This window comes from Manis pentadactyla, chromosome 3 (genome assembly GCF_030020395.1).
Source record: "Manis pentadactyla isolate mManPen7 chromosome 3, mManPen7.hap1, whole genome shotgun sequence".
In the NCBI taxonomy this organism is placed as follows: Eukaryota; Metazoa; Chordata; class Mammalia; order Pholidota; family Manidae; genus Manis; species Manis pentadactyla.
The window spans coordinates 53725924-53744507 of NC_080021.1; the positions used below are offsets into that span (position 1 = coordinate 53725924).

Consider the following 18584-nt stretch of genomic DNA (forward strand, 5'->3'; position numbering starts at 1 on the left):
CTTCAGGGCAGAGACTTTTCTCAGCCCATGACAATGACATTGTGGGGCAGGATCTCTGCTTGTTATAATTCCTCTCTAGGCAGGCAGAAAATTCTAGCCACCCCAGAAAAATCTCCAAGATTAATTAAACTCAATGAACTATTTTTAAGCCAAAGTTTAGTTCATATAAAGTCTAATCAATCAAGTTAATGGAAATACCAATTTTTTTTAGTGTATGGCAACATAGATTTAATTTTTGCTGCAGATAATACATTTTTTCCATGATTGACTAACTCTGCTGCACAAAAAGCAATCACATTGAATCTTAATTCATCAGGGTCATATTCCATAAACTTGCAGACTTCTGTAGCATTTGCTAACAAAGTTTCGTTACTAGTTTCCCCATTACTAATTGAACATGGTTTTCATCCCTCTAATTCATAGAGATGCCCGTTTGCATGAACTAATGCAATAACATATGAACTGATACATTCTATTCACTAACATTGAGTATTTGATACACATCAGTCATGGTGCAAGGTTTTACCATACAGGTAAGAATGAGTCATGTAGGCAAAACTGTGAAGGAGTTCAAGTTCACCTTTGTTATCCTAGCACTCAGATCATTGACTCTGGTATCATGATAAGCTTCTTTCTGTCATTGTCTTTATTCCTACTTGTCACATAAAGATTAGTTATATTAAAGTGTAAATGACTGGTGGGGGCTTTAAAAATTATCCTCTGAGGGGAGTTTGCATTTCAGTAGAGATCAAAACCTTTACATCAAAAACGTAATCCTTTTCAGTACAATTTGAAAGGAGCAATTTGAGGTGGTTATCCAAGGACCAGGATGCCTTCCCAGACTCTGAAATGACACCACTATTCTCTGGCCTACATTTTCTGCAGCCCCATCCAGAAGGTACTCAAAGACTTTTGCCAAATATTCCACTCAGTTGCCATTTCTGATAAAATGTGTATAAAGCTACATACATGTTCAAAAACCTTGTACTAGAAATAAAGGACTTCCCTATCAATAGTCCCGTGAGTATTTCAAAATGTAATCTTGCTCTTTCTCTTCCCTTCCCTTGGTGGAACAAGGCAGCCCAGCACAGGGCATCCATTCAATGTGGGGATGAGAGGCTTGGGGTGGTAATGGGTTACTCATTACACACAGAAGAACCGGCCAAATAAGTAAATGTGTTGAGGATAATGGGAGCCCAGCTTCTCACTGTTGGAGAAGGGAATTACAAATATGGAAATGGGCAACTAGAACGAACCCTGAAGCAATAGATTGGAACTAGAGATATGAATTTGAAATCAGGATTTTATTAGAAATAAATATAGAAATATAGATGCTGAATATGTGTACACACATTATGTTGTGTGCACATGTATGTGTATGCATACCTGACTTTCATCCATGGAATGAACTTAGGAGTAGCCACCCTGCAATAGAAATGAGGTTATCTAGTACCCAGATCTTGGTTTTTCTCACTACTATTCTTCACTAAAGAAAACAGGGTTTTTGGAGAAAGGTAGGTTCCAGGGCTAAGGAAGGGAAAGTGATGAGGCAGGAATCACACTGCGGTCAGACAGTAAGGAGGAGATGGCAGGTCAGAAGGACACAGAAGCTATCTTCAAGGTGCTCTTACTGGCCAAATCAAGAAAAATTTGTGCATGAGAATAGATAAATGAGACAATATTAGCTATAACAGCAATAATGATAATAACAGATATAGCCCCCTGAATAAAATATGAATTGTTAAATCCACAATAGAAATAAATGAACAAATTAGAGGTTTAATGAGAAACAGGATACTTACAGGTCTCGAAGCACATCTCCACACTAATATTTGCTAATTGCAAAGGATAAAAGAACAACTTTTCAATGGAGGAGTCTACAAACAATCTTTTAATCAAGTGATGAAAGTGAATATTCTCTGTAAGAAGATAACAAAGTCAGTTGCCCAAGAAGATGTAAGGACAAGAACACAACATCCAGCATTGCTTTTGTGATATTCCTGCCAGTGAGGCATCATCTGAATCTAATTATTAGGAAACCTTAAACAACCCAAACTGAGGAACGTTCTATAAAATAACTAATCTATAATGTTCAAAAGTGTCAAGATCATGAAAACCAAGGAAAGACTGAGAATCTGTTCCCAATTGAGAGCAACATGACAATTAAATGAACAAGTTATTCTTAAATGGATTAGGTGGTAATGATAAAGCAATGTTAACCTCATGGTTGTTTTAGCTATACTGTGGTTATGCAGAACAACATCCTAACTTATAGGAAATATACACAGAAGTTTGTGTATACATGGAAATACACATGCTAATGTTTGATGATGCAGTAGCAGGTTGGCAACTTACTCTCAAATAATTCAGGGGGGAAAACGGCTTTTGCACTGTTTGCAATTTTTCAATGAGTTTAAGATTATTTTCCAAAGAAAAAGTACAAAAATGTAATCTCATTCTGTGTCTTGCATATGCAAGTCTCTGGTACAGTTCAAAGTTTGTTTCATTTTTTTATTATGGTTGAATCCAATTTAAAATAAAATACAATGTTTTAACAAACATAAATCCAATACATGTTGGAAACAAAAGAGATTTACACTACTATTTATAACTCTTTAATCTTATCAGAAGATAACAACTTTAACACATACTTAGACCTTTTGCCTCTAAGAGATAAATAAATGATCTATCTTCAAGGAAATCAATGCCATGTAGACTTTTAGTCTACTAAAGTCCAATTTGTGGCAAAAAACACAATGCAATACTGTAGCACAAACCATAAATTACAAAGTGGTAATCCTCATATACAGCAATTAGAATCCTCATCCTACATGCCCCTCCAGATATAGCAACTTAATTTATTCTGAGAAAACAGACTTCTTTCTGTGACTAGGATACTTAGCAATATGTCTTTTCAAACTGAAGAAATGCCTTCCCCTTCAACACTGGTATTTTTCAAACCATTAGAACTTCTGGTTTACACAGGCCGATTTTATAAGTATTTGTTTAAGAAGAAATAACTTGCATGAGATAACTTATAATTTACTTGTCACATTAACTTATAGTGCATTTGATCACAAGCAGCAAGATAATTACCAAAGATGTCAAATAAAAATTGTTAAAATATTCAACTCATTCATTATCATCTGTCAATGTCCTGCAAGGCCTCAAGCTAGATACCAGGAGGGACAATAAATAGGACCAAGGCAGCTAGCCTTCAGGGGCTCATCTTCAGCAATGCCATACCTCATTGTTACACAAGTCACTGATTCTCAGTGATTCTATCAAGAAGAGTATTACAGAATAATTTCCATTATTAAAATCTACCTCCAGAGGAAGAGAGGTGTTGAAACAAATCATCAAAAACAAGGAAACTCAGTTAAACTGCTCTCAGAAGATAACAAGTGTAGTGTGTTCAAGCCTAAATGTGGTTAAGGTATTGCTTAGGGTCACTCCATTTGCACCAAAAAGAGCAAAAGGACATCCCCCATCCTTGTTCACCAAAAATGTACAAGAGATAATAGGTTAAGATGAGTTATCAAGAACCAGTTCATAAGATTCCTTAAGAGACTGAGGGACATGTGTAAAGGGGAGGTGAGCTTTGCCATGGAAAAGGGTTGACAGGTCTGTGGGCTGACTATATTTATATTAAAGTTGAGTAATTTTTTCCCCACCAGTGGACAGATCAGTGGCCTGCATGGGATTGCTCCCTGCTGTGTTACCAAAACACGACAAAAACAGGCAACCACTGGGCCGCTCTCCCTGCACTTGTAATCTGCTAGTTTCAAACCATGTTCAGTGCCACAAACTGACAAGCATTGCATCTGATCAGTTTTTGCCACTTTATCATGAACACCACCGAGTGACTGTGATATATGGCATAACTCATTAAAGTCTGAATAGCTGTTTATATCCTGAGGAATTTCTCACAAAAACTGTATGGGTTATTTTTGAGCTGTGGAGTAGATACAATAAGTAGCTATAACCTACCAACCGTATGTCTCATATTGTTCATTTTATTAAAGGCACCCTGCCAGGAGAACCAGCAACATAATGACAAATCTACTTCAAAAGAAAACACTACCTATTTTTCGTGAACTGGAAAGATATCAAGACATTAAGCAGAATCACTCATTCAGAAAAAGGTATCACAATCCTATCATTCTGGAAATGAATATAAATTTGTCACCACATATCACTGGGAGATGTGACTGATTCAGTCTCTACAGCAAGGGAAAGTTTTTCATACCTTCTGAGGTTTGCAATGCCCCCCAGGTTTTCATGCAAGTGAACAGATGTATCTCATGGATTTACACAAGCTTCAAATAATGTTTGCTGCTTCAACACCCATGAGTGCAAATCGGAAACAGATGAGTTAGTTTGATTAAAGAGATCTGATTTTCTTTGTGGTGCTAAAATGGATAGCAAAGTAGTACCGTGAGAATTCTAGGAAGGAACTCTTAGGAAGTACTTTTGTGTTTGGTTGTGTTTTCCCTCCACAGCTGTATCTGGTGTGGTCTCCTGGGGACAACTGCTACTGGAAAGAAGCTCTCACTTTGCGGCCCCTCAGAGGCTGTGGCGGGCGGTGATTGCTCAGCAAAGAAGCCGCTGCTTCGCCCTCCTCTGTACACAGAAGGGTGCGGAATGTGGCCAGCTGTTGAAGAAAAGGGAAGAGCATTTCAGCATAGCAAGTCACACCAATGTTAACGAACTGCCCTGCACAGAAAGTTGAGAAACATATCATTTTTCTTCCACTGGAAACTAAAAATTTGGCCATGAAAATTTTCGAAGTTATGGTTCATACATAATAAAGCAACTCTTCAGCGAAATTCTCATGACCCTACAAATATCTAAGGGCTCAGAAATTAAGTATATAACCATTCTTTACTTGAAGATCAAGTGATAAAAGAGGCAACAACATTTAGTATGTGACTTAAAATTTTCTAGAAATTAGAGAATGTCATCTACAAAGGCAGAAGACGACAGTGGAAAGGGCCCTTGGCTGGCTTTTCGACCAAGGCCCCAGTCCTGATTCTTCTACCAACCAGCCGTGTGACCTCAGGCAAGCTGCTCATCATCTCTAGTCTTCATTTCCTCATCTATAAAGGGAAGCATTAGATTAGATCACCTCAGCAGGTATCTTGCAGTTCTGGGAATGACACTGAAGCACTTACAAGCACTCCAATGTAACAGAGCCCCTATTTCCATGGGAACCCTGGGGTGTTCATCCTATAAAATTTTGATCTTTTAAGTACTGTTTACCTTAAGCAATAATTTGCTTTCACCATACTTGTGCCTTCTACACAACTACCCATGAAAAAAGCCTAGGCTCCTTCAACCTCTGATGATATTTAAATACAATTTAAGTAGCATAGATACATTTCTCACCAAAAGAGCTTAACTTCTCTTATTACAGAACAATGTTTACTTACCTGACAAACCTCATACAATACAAAAGTATCCAGAAGAAGATCAAAATTACTAGTAATCACATCACAAGACATAACAACTATTAGCATTATGGAGTACGTCCTTCCAGATGTTTTTCGATGTATAAACACACACACACACACACACACACACATACGTGTGCCATGACATGTTTTATTACAAAAATGAGCTCTACTATAGACACTCTTGTGAAACCTATTTTTTTTTACTTTATGTCCTAGACATTTTTGCATCTCAGTAAATATAAATCTATTTCACTATTTTTAATTGCTGAAAAGTTGTCTATTATGAGCATGTTTTATAACTTACTTAATAATTCCCTGGTGACTTAATATTATTTATTACAATTTAGCGTACGTCTAGAGCAGTAAAATGAAGACTGGATAAGTGTGGATAAAATGAAAGTTCCTGTGGCCAGGATTCTCACCTGGCCCTGGTTGGCTAGCTCACTACACACATGTGGGCAATACGTTGCTATTGACTCTATATAAAGAGCTCCTTCCAGTCGCTCTGGGTGACATGGTGGCAGGGCTGCAAAGCTGCAGGAGAGCAGAGCAGAGGCTGGAGTGATGGCAGTGCCAAGGACAGAGGCCCAGATGACGACTGTGCAAGCAGAGAGGACCAGAGGCAGAGACTAGCTTGCTGCATGCAGACTTGCTCTGAGTGATTGGGATTTTAGTGACTGACCTGCCACCATGGAAATGAAGTTGGGCATAACCCTTTCACCCCAAGAACACTTTACTGTCATTTCTTTGGTCACATTGAATCCATAGTGAACTTTCCCAGGGCTGAAACCCACTGGCAAGACAGAAAGTTACCTGAATAACTTATACAAGCAGCCAAGTATTTCCACAAAGTGGTATTTTGAGGTGTCTTTTAAAAAGCTATAGATATGGGAAAGATAAGACAAGTATTTTCAACGTGGTATTTCACATGCTTCATTACACCAGATCATTACAGGTAAAGCCAAATGAGACTTAAGTGATTCTCTGGTGCCAAGCAGCACAGGCTAATAAAGTCTAACCTCCAGAGCCGCGGGGAAGACACCAGCCTCCAGCAGATCACAGTGATCTATCGCGGCCGCTCCAGGTGGCTGTATCGGGGCACTGACTCAGCCACCTCACCAAGCGAACTGGCCTCCCTGTTAAACTGCCGCTTGCTCTGAAGACTTTGGCTTTGTTTATCCCTCCTGCCTACCTTGGCTTCCTCTGCAAGGTGGGCATGGCCCCCTACCTCAGCAACACCTTCCCCTCAGGGGTCTAGAAGCGGAATTTCCCTGACCTGCCTGCTCCTTTTGGTAGGACGCCCTAAGCCTGTGCTGCTGTCCCACCACACCCTTTCCCCTTTGCCTCTGGATCTCCCTCCTAACGACTTAGCCGAGCTCGGCAGACCCTGCCTCTGCCAGTCTCCACTCAGACTTGCTTCTCTATCTAGTTCTGGTCTCCACCATAGCACCGGCCTCAAAATGCACACTCCTGGCTGACCTTCCCAATCTCATCCCCTCAGCGGGCTCCTGGCTTCATTCAAACACACACTCGGCCCTCTGTCACTATGGCCGACTCAGCTTCTACACAGTGACCAGCAGGAGTCCCCAGTAAGGAGGGCCAAGGTGGGTATGGCTGGTTCTGTTGTTTTCTTTGGCTCTAACAGTGAAATGTTCGTTACCTTGTGTAGTGACTACAGTGAGAGGAAATACTGTTTTCTAATGTTTTATAAACAGCTTTGATTGTGTCACTCTAGTGATCAAATGTCTTTAATAGCACTCCACTGCCTGCCCAAGTTGAGTAATAATAAAAAGCTCTCCTATGCAACATCATGGGCCAGGTACTGAGCTAAGTGCTTTGCATTACATCAGCTCATTTAATACCCCAACAGCCCTATACATGATGTACCATTATCCCCATTTTAAAGATGAGGAACTCAGCTAGGAAGTTTCAATAAATAAGCCATCTGGCTAGTAAGCCCTGCACTAACCACAGGACTATATTGCATTTCTAACTTTTCTTTCTTTTTTTTGTCACTTTTTTTTTAGCCACTTCCCCCAATCTCTTTTTATTTATGTTTTATTATGAGAAACTTTCAAACATACACAAGGTAGAAAGAGCAGCATAATAGACCACATGAACCCATCACTTTGCTTCAACAACCATCAACACTTAGCCAATATTGTTTCCTCCATACTCTCCCCACCTCCCATCCTACTCAAGCTGGATTCTTTGAAGCAAATGCCAAGTATCACATCATTTCAGGTATAAATAATTCTAAAATATGTAACATTTCTAACCTCAAAACAGATTTGTTCCCATGGTGTCGGAGCCTCTCGACCACCCAGCCCAACTAACCTTTCTGGATTATTTCCTATTACTTCCACACACAGGTCCTACTCTGAGGCACTTTCATGAAGAATGGTCCCAGGGCAAGGCAGTACAGCATGGAGAAGACAAGTAATGACTCTACAACTATGCTGGTAGACAGTGAGTGCAATAGAGGGGTGAGGACTTGACAATATGGGTGAATGCTGAAACCACTATGCTGTTTATGTGAAACCATGGTAAGATTATTTATCAATGATACTTTAATTAAAAAAAAAAAGAATCATCCCAGTGCATCTGAATCAAGAGACTTTGGGGTAATTCCTAAAAATTCAGGTTCCTGGGCCCAACCCAGACCTTCTGAATCAGAATTTCTGAGAAGGCCCAAGGATGCACATTTTCATAAGCCTCCTCTGGCCATTATTGGATACACTAAAGTTTGAGAACCGAAAGTACAAAATCGCCCATATATTTTCTGCACTTTTATTTCTTGCCTTTATTTAGGCTGTACCTTCTTGAAATTACTTTCTTTTATTGCCCCCACCAGTTGCTACCTTTTAAGTGTCCAAATGTCAGCAATTTCATAAAATAATTTCCTGACTTCTCCAATGAAAGAGTCCCTCTCTTTAAACTTCTCTTACACCTTATATTCTCCTACAGTACCAACCACAGTTAATGTGTTACAGGTTTTTATGCATTTATTTTATCCCTGTTAGATTGCAAATTTCTTGAGGAAAAGGGCCATTTTTAACACTTCTTTGAATCTCTTCCATCATGTCTTGTAAGAATTAGTAATTATTAAACAATTCTAGAATTGACTTTAATTTCAAAGCTAATTATATGGAGCTTTATACCTTAAGTCAAAATTAATATTCAAGTACATGAATTCTTTCTTCATTTCACATATAGTCTAAAGATGCAGAGGTTAAGGAAAATATTCCTAGACCACTATCATTAATTATAACATATAAAATATTACAATTAAAAAAGGACATTAGTTTTGCTTCTTAGTAAACTAAGACCCTCCAGACAACCTCCCTGTAGAAAACAACCCTAAAACCAGACATAATATGAAAACTAGTTGCAAGTACTAGAGAGTGAACAAAAGCAGAGGGACTCAGGTTGGGAGTTCATGCTCACTTAAGGGAGAGATGGAAGCTCTGCAAGTGAGCTCCTGTTCTTCACCTGGAGCTGAGCGGAGTCTGCAAGGTGCACACAGCTGCAATGGGGCCTACCTGTTTTGCAAGGAAAGGGCCAGAGACAGGATCCCCAAACCACATACCCAAGAACCACACATGGCTGTATGGAGACCAGAACTACTACACAAGAAAGAAAATCCACAGTTCAAGCCCAGCCAGGAAAATTACCTGCTAATACAAAGGATATGAGGCTTATCAGAGAAAAATAACAGAATCCAGAATCTCCAGAAACTTAATATTCACAATGTCTAGAATACAATTTTAAAAATTATCCAACATACAAAGAATTAAAAAAATGGAACACATTCTCAAAGAAAGAAAAATCAACAGAGTCAGACCCAAGATGAACCAAATTTGGAATTTACAAAGATTTCAAAGTGGCTACTTTAACTATCTGAGGGTTATACAAAGTTAATGCACCTTTTTAATGCATGAGAAATGTCATCAGAGTAATGGGAAGTATAAGCAGAGGATAGAAATCATAAAAGAGGACCAATTAGAAATTTTAGAACTAAAATTTCTTAAACAAGAAATTCACTGGATTGATTAAACAGTCAATAAGCACATGAAAAAAGATTCAGTATCACTAGTCATCAGATAAAAGCCAATTTAAAAACACACTTACCCCCTAGAATGGCTTAAGTTAAAAAGACTGACACCACCAAGGGCTGACAAGGATGTGAAACAACTAGAAATCTCATACATTGCTGGTAAGAATGGAAGATGGAACAGCAACATTAGAAAATAATATGCCATTATGATTAACACACATAATGTAAGGGGGTCATGGGACAGGCAGTATAGCACAGAGAAGACAAGTAGTGACTCTACAGCATCTTACTATGCTGATAGGCAGTGACTGCAATAGGGTGTGGGGGGACCTGATAATATGGGTGAATGCAGTAACCACAATGTTGCTCATGTGAAACCTTCATAAGATTGTATATTAATGATACATTAATTAAAAAAAAGAAAATAATATGCCAGTACCTTATAAAATTAAATATGAATTTACCACATGACCTAGTAAATCCAGTGCTAAGTATTGCCACAAACATGAAAATATGTGTCCACACAAAAGTGTGTATGCTAATTATTCCTAACATCCAAATATGCATAGTTATCATTTATAATAGCCTGAAACTGGAAGTAACACAAATGTACATCAATTGGTCAATAGATTTAAAAATTATAGTATTTTATTCAATAACAAAAATAAAATCAGTGAATCTAAGCACATCATGCTAAGAAAAGAAGTCAAACAAAAAAGTTTAGGAACTGTATGATTCTGTTTAAAGAAAATTCCAGAAAAGAAAATTCTAGTGACAGTATCTCAGTGGTTGCCTGCGGCCATGGGTGGGGAAGAGGACAGGGTGCAAGGGCACAAGGAAACTTTTTTCAGCCAAGGGGTCTATTCTACACTTGATTGTAGTGGTTGTTTCATGGTGATATACAATAACCAAAATCATCAACTTCACACTAAAATTAATGAATTTCATTGCATACAAAAATCGCAACCAATGAAAAAGAGAAAAAAAAATGGAAAACGCATCACAGAATTAAAGCCAAGTGTTCTGCACATCAAATCCAGCAGATGAATAAACAAATTTAGATAATCTAGGATAACCGAAAGAGACTTGGCAAGAAAAGCCAGCTTTCCACAGAAAATGACAGATCTGTTACCAAAAGTATCAGAAAACAGTGTATCTGTTTACTGGCCTGGCAGTTAAACTAAGCATTTCAGTAAGTGATTCTGGAGGATAAAATGGACTTGAATCAAGAAAAAGAAAATGAAAACCATCTGATTCGCCCTTTAAGTCAAACAGTGACTTGGCAAGAAACAGCAGTAGAAAACTTAGAAAAAAATTGGCACCAACTTACTAAAAGGAGGATTTAACCTTCAAAGCTAGGGACATTATATATGGAATTGGAAAATAAATAAAAACAATGTTTCCCAGTGACTTCAAAATTAAAGAGCTGCTTAAATGGAGACGAAAACTTTTCTTTTGGAAAGTAACTCTTAACAGTGGTGCACACAAAAGACGTTTTCCGTTTATTTTTTATTAAAGAGCTAAACAACTTAATAATTTTATCAGCTTTCTCATGCTTTGGATTTTTTAAAATAAATTTTCTATTTCAGAACCATCAGATCTACAGAATTATTATGAAAGAAGTAAAAATATTTCTCATATACCCCACACTCAGTTTCCTATATTAACATCCTACATTAGAATGGTACATCTCTCTTAGTTAATGAATCAATATTAATATGTTGTTGTCATTAACTGAAGTCCATTCTTTATTCGGAATTCTGTTGTTTTTATTCACATTTTTTAATGTCTTTGTCTGCTCTTGGATCCCACCAGGAATTGGCATTATACTTAGTAGTCATGTATGTCTCCTTGACCATTTCTTGATGATGAAAATTTCTCAGACTTGTCTTGTTTTTGATGACCTTGACAGTTTTTAAGAGTGCCAATCAGCTATTTTATAGGAGTTACTCAGTTGGGCTTTCTCGGATGTTTTTCTCATGGTTAGATTGGAATTGGGCTTTTAAAATACCTTTGGCTTCATTTTTTAACTCTTAAGATCACCATAACATTATATTATAGTGACTGGCATCACTACTTGTATAATCATTTCCACCTGGTTAAAAACGAAAATGTGTGCAAGTGTTCCTGCTACAGTAGATTTAAGTCAGTGCTTCAAAGTTAACTACCAATCGCACTAAAGCTCTAAAAAAAAAAAAACCAAGCTATTATTTTACATACTCTACTGTGTAAAAAACCACAATAGTAATTTAAGCCTTAATTAAGATACAGTAGTGAATCTATAGCTAGGCAGTCATAATTCCTAACTTACAGGGACTTACTTTTGATTGAATTAACTTTATATATTTTAAGGGACTAAATTATATATTTTGGTATATTCTCTTACAATTCACCAGTGAGTTTTTGAAAAGTTAGTTTCCAAGTGGCTTTAAGGAAAAAGATATACTTGAAATATGAGGAAAAACATAATCCCCTAATTATTACTATACTGATCTTACAATTTATTGACTCTTAACTATTAACCTGTTCAAATTTAACAATGGAATGTAAAAGCAAACAGTTTAGGACTTGAAGGAGAGAGAAATGAACTCCATTAATTAATAAGGCCACGGAATCAGTGACAGGTCATTTTTCTCAAGACACCATGTACCTTATTTATCATGGAAAAAATTCACAGGAATTTCTGTGCCAGTCAAGCTCTGGGTTTCTCTCCAGACTTTTATAAAATGTCTTAATAGGTATGTTCCAGATTATTATTTGGCTTTAATCCTAAAGACAAGGTCAAAAGGAATTGGATGCGTTCAATACCTCAAAGGGGAATGTTGCCTGACAGGACCTTGATAAAGGTGAACCAGCTCTAGCCTTTGATTAGGAGAAAAAAATAAACAGCTAGCTAGATAGGCCAGCCTGGAGCAGAAGTGCTTAGCACAATAATTACTAACCCATGTTCTTGCTAAGATTTTGCAGAAAGTAATGTAAAAAAGAAAACAAATAAAAAAAGCAAACGAACACACTAAGCACAGCCTCCCAGAACACACAGCATCCTCCTGTCAGATTGGTCAGTAACATGGTTCAAAGATCGGAGCTGGGTTTCTGGGCATCAGAGACACCCTGCTTGGCTACTGTTGGGGCTCAATGAGCATTTATCAGAAAAACAATGAGGAAATGTCATCAACAAAACAGCACAGGCAGGCACCTGACAGCATCTTAGTAAATGTTTAAAGCCACTCAGGCAGCCCTACAAAAGTTTTGGCAACAAAAGCCAAAAGATCAGATAGACTTCTTAAACTTAGGCACATGCTTTTTCCAGGGCGCTACACCCTCCCGCGGTTCTCACTGTTCAGTTTCTGCATGTGAACTCTGTAGGAGAAGCCAGACTAGGGGCTGAGGTCAAAAAGGAGAACTGTCATCTTAAGAGTAGCCTCTCTCCTGATTTTCCCATTTGTACCCCAGCCTGTTTCTATCAGGACCAAACAAAAGGAAACAAAAGCAAACGAGGACAGCCTTCCAAGTGGCACTCCACTTTCATCAGTGCCTGCATGCACTTTACATTTCTAAGAACTGAGAAAGAAATCGTCTAATCATTGAAGGTCAAATTAGAAAGGGACATAAATTTCATCTGGTCCAACTACACATCTAATTAACAACGGAAAAACACAGACTTCACAATGCAGCAGAAATTAAAAGGCAAAGGTTTTAAAAAAAAAAGATTCAGCCTAGTTTCCTCTAGCGAATAGGATCAACATGGAACAAGTGACTTACCTGCTGAGAGCTAATATTTACAGGTTGTTTTAAAACGATCCAAGTGACACTCTCCAGAAGAGGAGGGACTGTAAGGGAACCAGGGTAAGTCCAGTAGTCCCAGGACTGAGGAAGCAGAGACAATGGGTCAAAATTCGTGAATCGAGTTTGTTTACCCTGGTAGAAAAAAGAGAATTCCCACAAGTTACAATGGGAGAGCTTTACACAGACCTCAAAATAGCATACATCCAGTGAAATAATATTTATTTAATTCATGGAATTATTTAGTATCTGCCTTTTGTATATTAAAAAAAATGTGTTTTCCTTAGTCTAAAAATTATAGATGAAACAGAGCATCACCTAGATTTATTTAACAAGCATAAGATTTGTTTTAACATGTGGTCTTTAAAATGTGTTGCAACTAAAAGCTTATTATGCAAAACTCCAATACCAGAAACTAATTATGTATAAACAGATTTGTTAGTGATGATTTTAGATAATTTATGACTCCTTCATAATTTTCAAAAGATAAGTGGTAATAGGTTGCTTCTGCTCCATTAGTCAAGTATGTTCCAAACCTACTTCAAAGCAGATAGCACATGTTCTATCTAAGGTCTAAGCTCCTAAAAGGAGATAAGAGAATTCAGGAGAAAACAAGAAATATATTAGTCATTAGCAGATAATAATTCATTTTACCTTTTCTTTAATAGAATCCAAAATGTCAGTGATCTTTTGCAGCTGGGAATTGTGTTCACCAATCTGAAAACATGAAATTTCAAAAGAAATGGTCACTGAAGGAGATCAGGCCTGAATTACTCCATTTCGATCACTATTTTTAAATTCTTTTTCTGAAAAACCTAAGCCAGCCCAGAACAAACAGTGATTGTTCTGTAATGAAGTTCTCTTTTACTTGCTGGCTTTATCATGCCAGAAGAATCAGAACAAGATAATATTACAGGGCTCCTTGGCTGAACTATAAGTCTGATTCCAAAACTGGTAGTAGTAGCTTCATATTTTTTTCGCTTTATGTATGTTTAAGATACAGATTAACTTGAGAGAAATCTTGCTTAAGAATAAGCTTTTTCATACTACCTGCACTATTAAACCAGTGTGACTTTCAGGCCCTAGATCCAAACTGACTATTGTGACATCAAAGCATTAAAGGAAATACCTCCCACTTTCAGCCTAAAATGATGTGAGGTCCCAGACTAGCGTGATACATTACCATGTACAGAATTCATCAGAAAAACATATGCACCTCTTTTAGTTATTAGGGGTGCCCTGAATCTACCTAAAGGTTTTAAATCCTACACGATTAAAGTATCATCTCCTCCCCCCCTTGCGTCCCACCACCACCACCAGACTTGGTGGCCAAAGGAAAGGGCCCGCTGTCATCATGCCATTCCCCCCTCTGCTCCACGCTTCTGCCCATCCCAGCTCCAGCGAGCAACAACCTCACACAACAGCTGGCAGCGTAACAAAAGTGGATGCCCTGCAGGAATGTGGTCACAGTGGGAGCAGAGCTGCCTAACCCACACACGGGTATTATAATAATGACCCTCGCATTCTAACCACGCGTGACCATAAGAAAAAAAAAATACAACAAAAAGTATTTTTTAATTGGCCTGGGAGTTTGGGACAACAAAGCATTGTGGTAAAACTAGTGCTTCAAGAATCAGGAACTTGAAGTTTTATCTTGTAAATATTCTGTAATTAGGAGGAGTCTAGGATAAACATTCTTCTCAGCATCTCAGTCGTTACTTGTGCTATTATTATTGTTGTTGCTGACATTGCTATTCATATAAAAATGATCTATGGACAATAAAAGAACTCAGAAGACAATATTCCTAGGGTAGTTCTGGGCTTTTGGATGAATCATAAACTAACATATAAACTTATTCATTTCAAAAGGAAAATATTAAACCTAGAATTAATTTACTATGAAAAAATGGTAGACTGTTTCTTCCCTGACCGAAACTCTTAATCCAACATGCTTGATAAGTATTTAAAATAAAATCGGTCGATTCTCACCTGTAAAAATATACCCAAGACAGCTAGTCCATCTGGCTCATGAGCTGCCTCAACAAAGCTGGGGTATTTGTCTGAATTCCAGTGAACAACATGGAGCTGAAAGGGAAGTGCACTCACATGTATAATGTATTCTTCACAAGGACCTTAGACAGAATCCTCCTATTGACTTCTGTCTACAAACTGAAGTACAGGAAAGGGAGTTAAGGACCACGGGTGCTTAGCTAGTCTGTGTTGTACTACATTAAGGTCTGCACCCCCGTTTAGAATCCTGCCAAGCCCCTCTGGCCCCACCTCCACCCACTGCTCCCAAGCATCCTGGGCTCCTTCGTCTTCCACAGATGGGATTTCAACCGGGCAGCCTCGGGCAGATCCCAGCGGGCAGCAGAGGCCCCAGAACTGCCTCCGCTCACAGGTGGGCGGAGCAGCCGCCTACCTACGCAGAAGGCTCTGCTGGAGGCAGCGCCACTTCCTGAAACTGTCCAGCCAGATGTTCATCACCGTAGTTCAGACTTTTCACGGCTTCAAAATGCAAATTCTCCTTAGAGTAACTATTTTAAGCAGTATTCGCACATGTACGACCTTCTATAAATATGTTCAATTCTTTTGCTGAGACCAGGTTTTAATGGGGACAAGCAGGCGAGGGTCTAGGAACCAGAGTCATCTGAGGCAGAAAATGAGAGGCAGCACTGCTACTGAGAAGGGAAGAAGGAAAGAAGGAATGAGGGGCGGCGTGGAAGGACACAGGGCTCTTGCAAACAGGCTCGCCCACTTCACAAGCCCACCCTCACACACAGCGGCCCTCGTCCAGCTCCAAAGGCGTCCTGATTGGCCTGCCATTATGATTACAGTGTCCCAAACACACCAACCAGAGTGAAAGATTGTAGAATGAGGCAGAAAACCACTCCAGGAGGGTCTTCAAGACTGATTAAGGGAAGGACAGACTGAGATAGAAGCCACAGCCACGTGACACACAAATGAGTTGGCCACGATCATGACAAGGTCATGTTGTGCAAGGACACTATATGAGGGACTGACTTCAGATCAGATCTTTTAAATGAAGCCTTTGACATGCCAGGGAGGGAACTCTTAGAAAGGGCTTCATGCACAAATCACCTTTCTAGCTTACTGTTACACAGAATTTACTACGCAGACACCTGTTTTTATCCCATCCTTTAAATATAACTTCACGTTTTCCAGGCAACTAATATGGTAGGATTTGGGGATAAATAAGAATTATTACCAACAGTGAACTGTAAAACTATAAAATAGTGCACCAATCACAAACAACCACGGAAGATGGTGGGATATCCAGAAATATAGAAGTGGTTGCCATGTTCTTCTAAGTTGGTGTGAGATAGGTGTGGGAGGAACAGAACCCAGAAACACTGAATGATGAAACAAAGTTACTTTGGCTCACAGGAGAGAGACATACCCCACGTCAAGGGAGGGGCTGAAAAGAACATTCAAGTTGTTTTCAATGGCTCCATGCCATTGAATCAGTTCACTTAGTAAGAGATGATACCAAAGAGATAGAAAGATGTGAAATGACTTCTTCAGATTCACAACAACTGATTAGAAAACAAATACGTCACTAAAGAGAGATTAATCTATGTGTCCTTCTGCTGGTTAAAAACAACTATTTGAAATATTATGGGAAACAAGAGAAGAAAAAACTTTTTTTAAAACAAGTTCTCTCTCCCACATGCTTTGCTTAACTGGCAGCAATACCTTCAGAGGAACTAATTACACTGTTATTAGTGTTTGTATATTTATTAAAACTCAAACAAATAGCAAACTCACATTTCCTAACAATGACAGCTGCACTGATTTAAGCTGAATAACAAGAAGTCATTGTAGCCATTGAAAAAAATGGAAATGATAAGATTCTTCCCTGTTGGCAAATAATTTCAAAATAAAAGCATTCAATTTCAGTATTTTTAAATTGCAGATTATTGATATGTAAACATGCTCTATATGCCAAAACCCACCATTAATGCTAAAACATAGGCTTTTCACTATCAACTACATACTTAATGTGATTATGTCTTCTGCATAAATCAGATAAAGTTCCACTTATGGAGTGGACAATTAGCCTACTTTTTGTAGATGCATAACTCTTGGAATAAAGTTGTTCATGATTTAGAAAATCATTTAGAAATGATTTAGAAAACCACTTACGTCTCTCTGTGTAGTGTCACAAATTATCAGATTAGGCCCAATATTAAGTTTTTACATTATAGCTTTAAATGTTTTTTATTTCCTTTCATTTCTTTTCTTCTTCTTTTCATTTTTTAAGAGGATACAACTGACGATAATTGTGAGGTGAGGTGTAAAAGTGGCAGGAAAAACTAATTAACACTTCAGAATCATTTCTACAGCCAAGAAAAGAGATCCTTTCGAACCAGAAACCAAACTCAAGTGATTCCCAAATACTGCTATGTCAAGCCCTGCCCTCTTCTTTGAGGCCCAGGTTTGTTTCCAAAGGCCTGCTTGAACATGAGCCTAGAATATCTAATTGGCTTCTCGAACTTAACATGTCTAAAACAGGAAGTTAATTTCACCTGTTCCTCCCTGTACTTCTCCATCTCTGTAAGTGGCAGAACCCATCTCATGGTTGCTCAAGCCAAAATCTTAGGTGTGTTTCTAGACTCCTTTTTTCTTCCTTCAGTCTTGATGTCCTTTTCATTGGCCAGTCTCATTGATTTTACTTCCCAAACATCATGGACCTATCTCCTTCGTCTCCATGACCCCCATTGCTCAAATTACCATCATTGTTCATTTGAACTACTTCCATAACCTGCTAATTTGTCTTCCTGTTTCAATGTTTGCCCAACCTCTTCCACAAAGCAGCTAATGATATTTTATAAAATACAAAGCAGAACATGGCATTCCCCTGCTCAAGACCTCCCATTGTCTTTGTCTCAATACATGAAGGATAAACTCCTAATGCTCGCCATGCCCCACAAAGCTCGGTGTGGTGTGTCCCTTGCCTGCCTCTCTAGGACATGGCCTGTAACTGCTCCTTTCTAGTTAATTCCACTGCTAGAAGCCAACGTCTTTCTTTATATTCTTGAACATGACAGCCTCATTCCTGCCTGAGAGCATCTGTACTTGGTGTTTCCACCTGCTGGGAAGCTCTCTCCAGATTTTCTCGTAGTGACTTTCTCTGGTCATTCAGTCTCAAGTCACATATCATCTCAGAGGCTTTTCCTAACTACTCAGTCATTCTACCAGATCCCATGGTATGGTTTCTATTTTATTTATGTGTTTATTGTCTAGTCTAACACCCTACCACCCTG

General features: G+C 38.5%; 1 protein-coding gene across 1 annotated transcript in view; it reads right to left on the reverse strand.

Moving 5' to 3' along the window:
- Positions 1-1372: 1372 nt before the first annotated feature.
- The window catches only part of CA13 (carbonic anhydrase 13), a 28747-nt gene continuing 11535 nt past the window's right edge, over positions 1373-18584 (reverse strand). Inside the window, exons 4-7 of the mRNA XM_036925075.2 lie at positions 15286-15381; positions 13951-14013; positions 13276-13431; positions 1373-4654 (exon numbers count right to left, since the gene is read on the reverse strand). Coding sequence (XP_036780970.1) covers positions 4535-4654; positions 13276-13431; positions 13951-14013; positions 15286-15381 — 435 coding nt within the window. The 3' untranslated portion in view covers positions 1373-4534. The remainder of the gene's footprint in view (positions 4655-13275; positions 13432-13950; positions 14014-15285; positions 15382-18584) is intronic.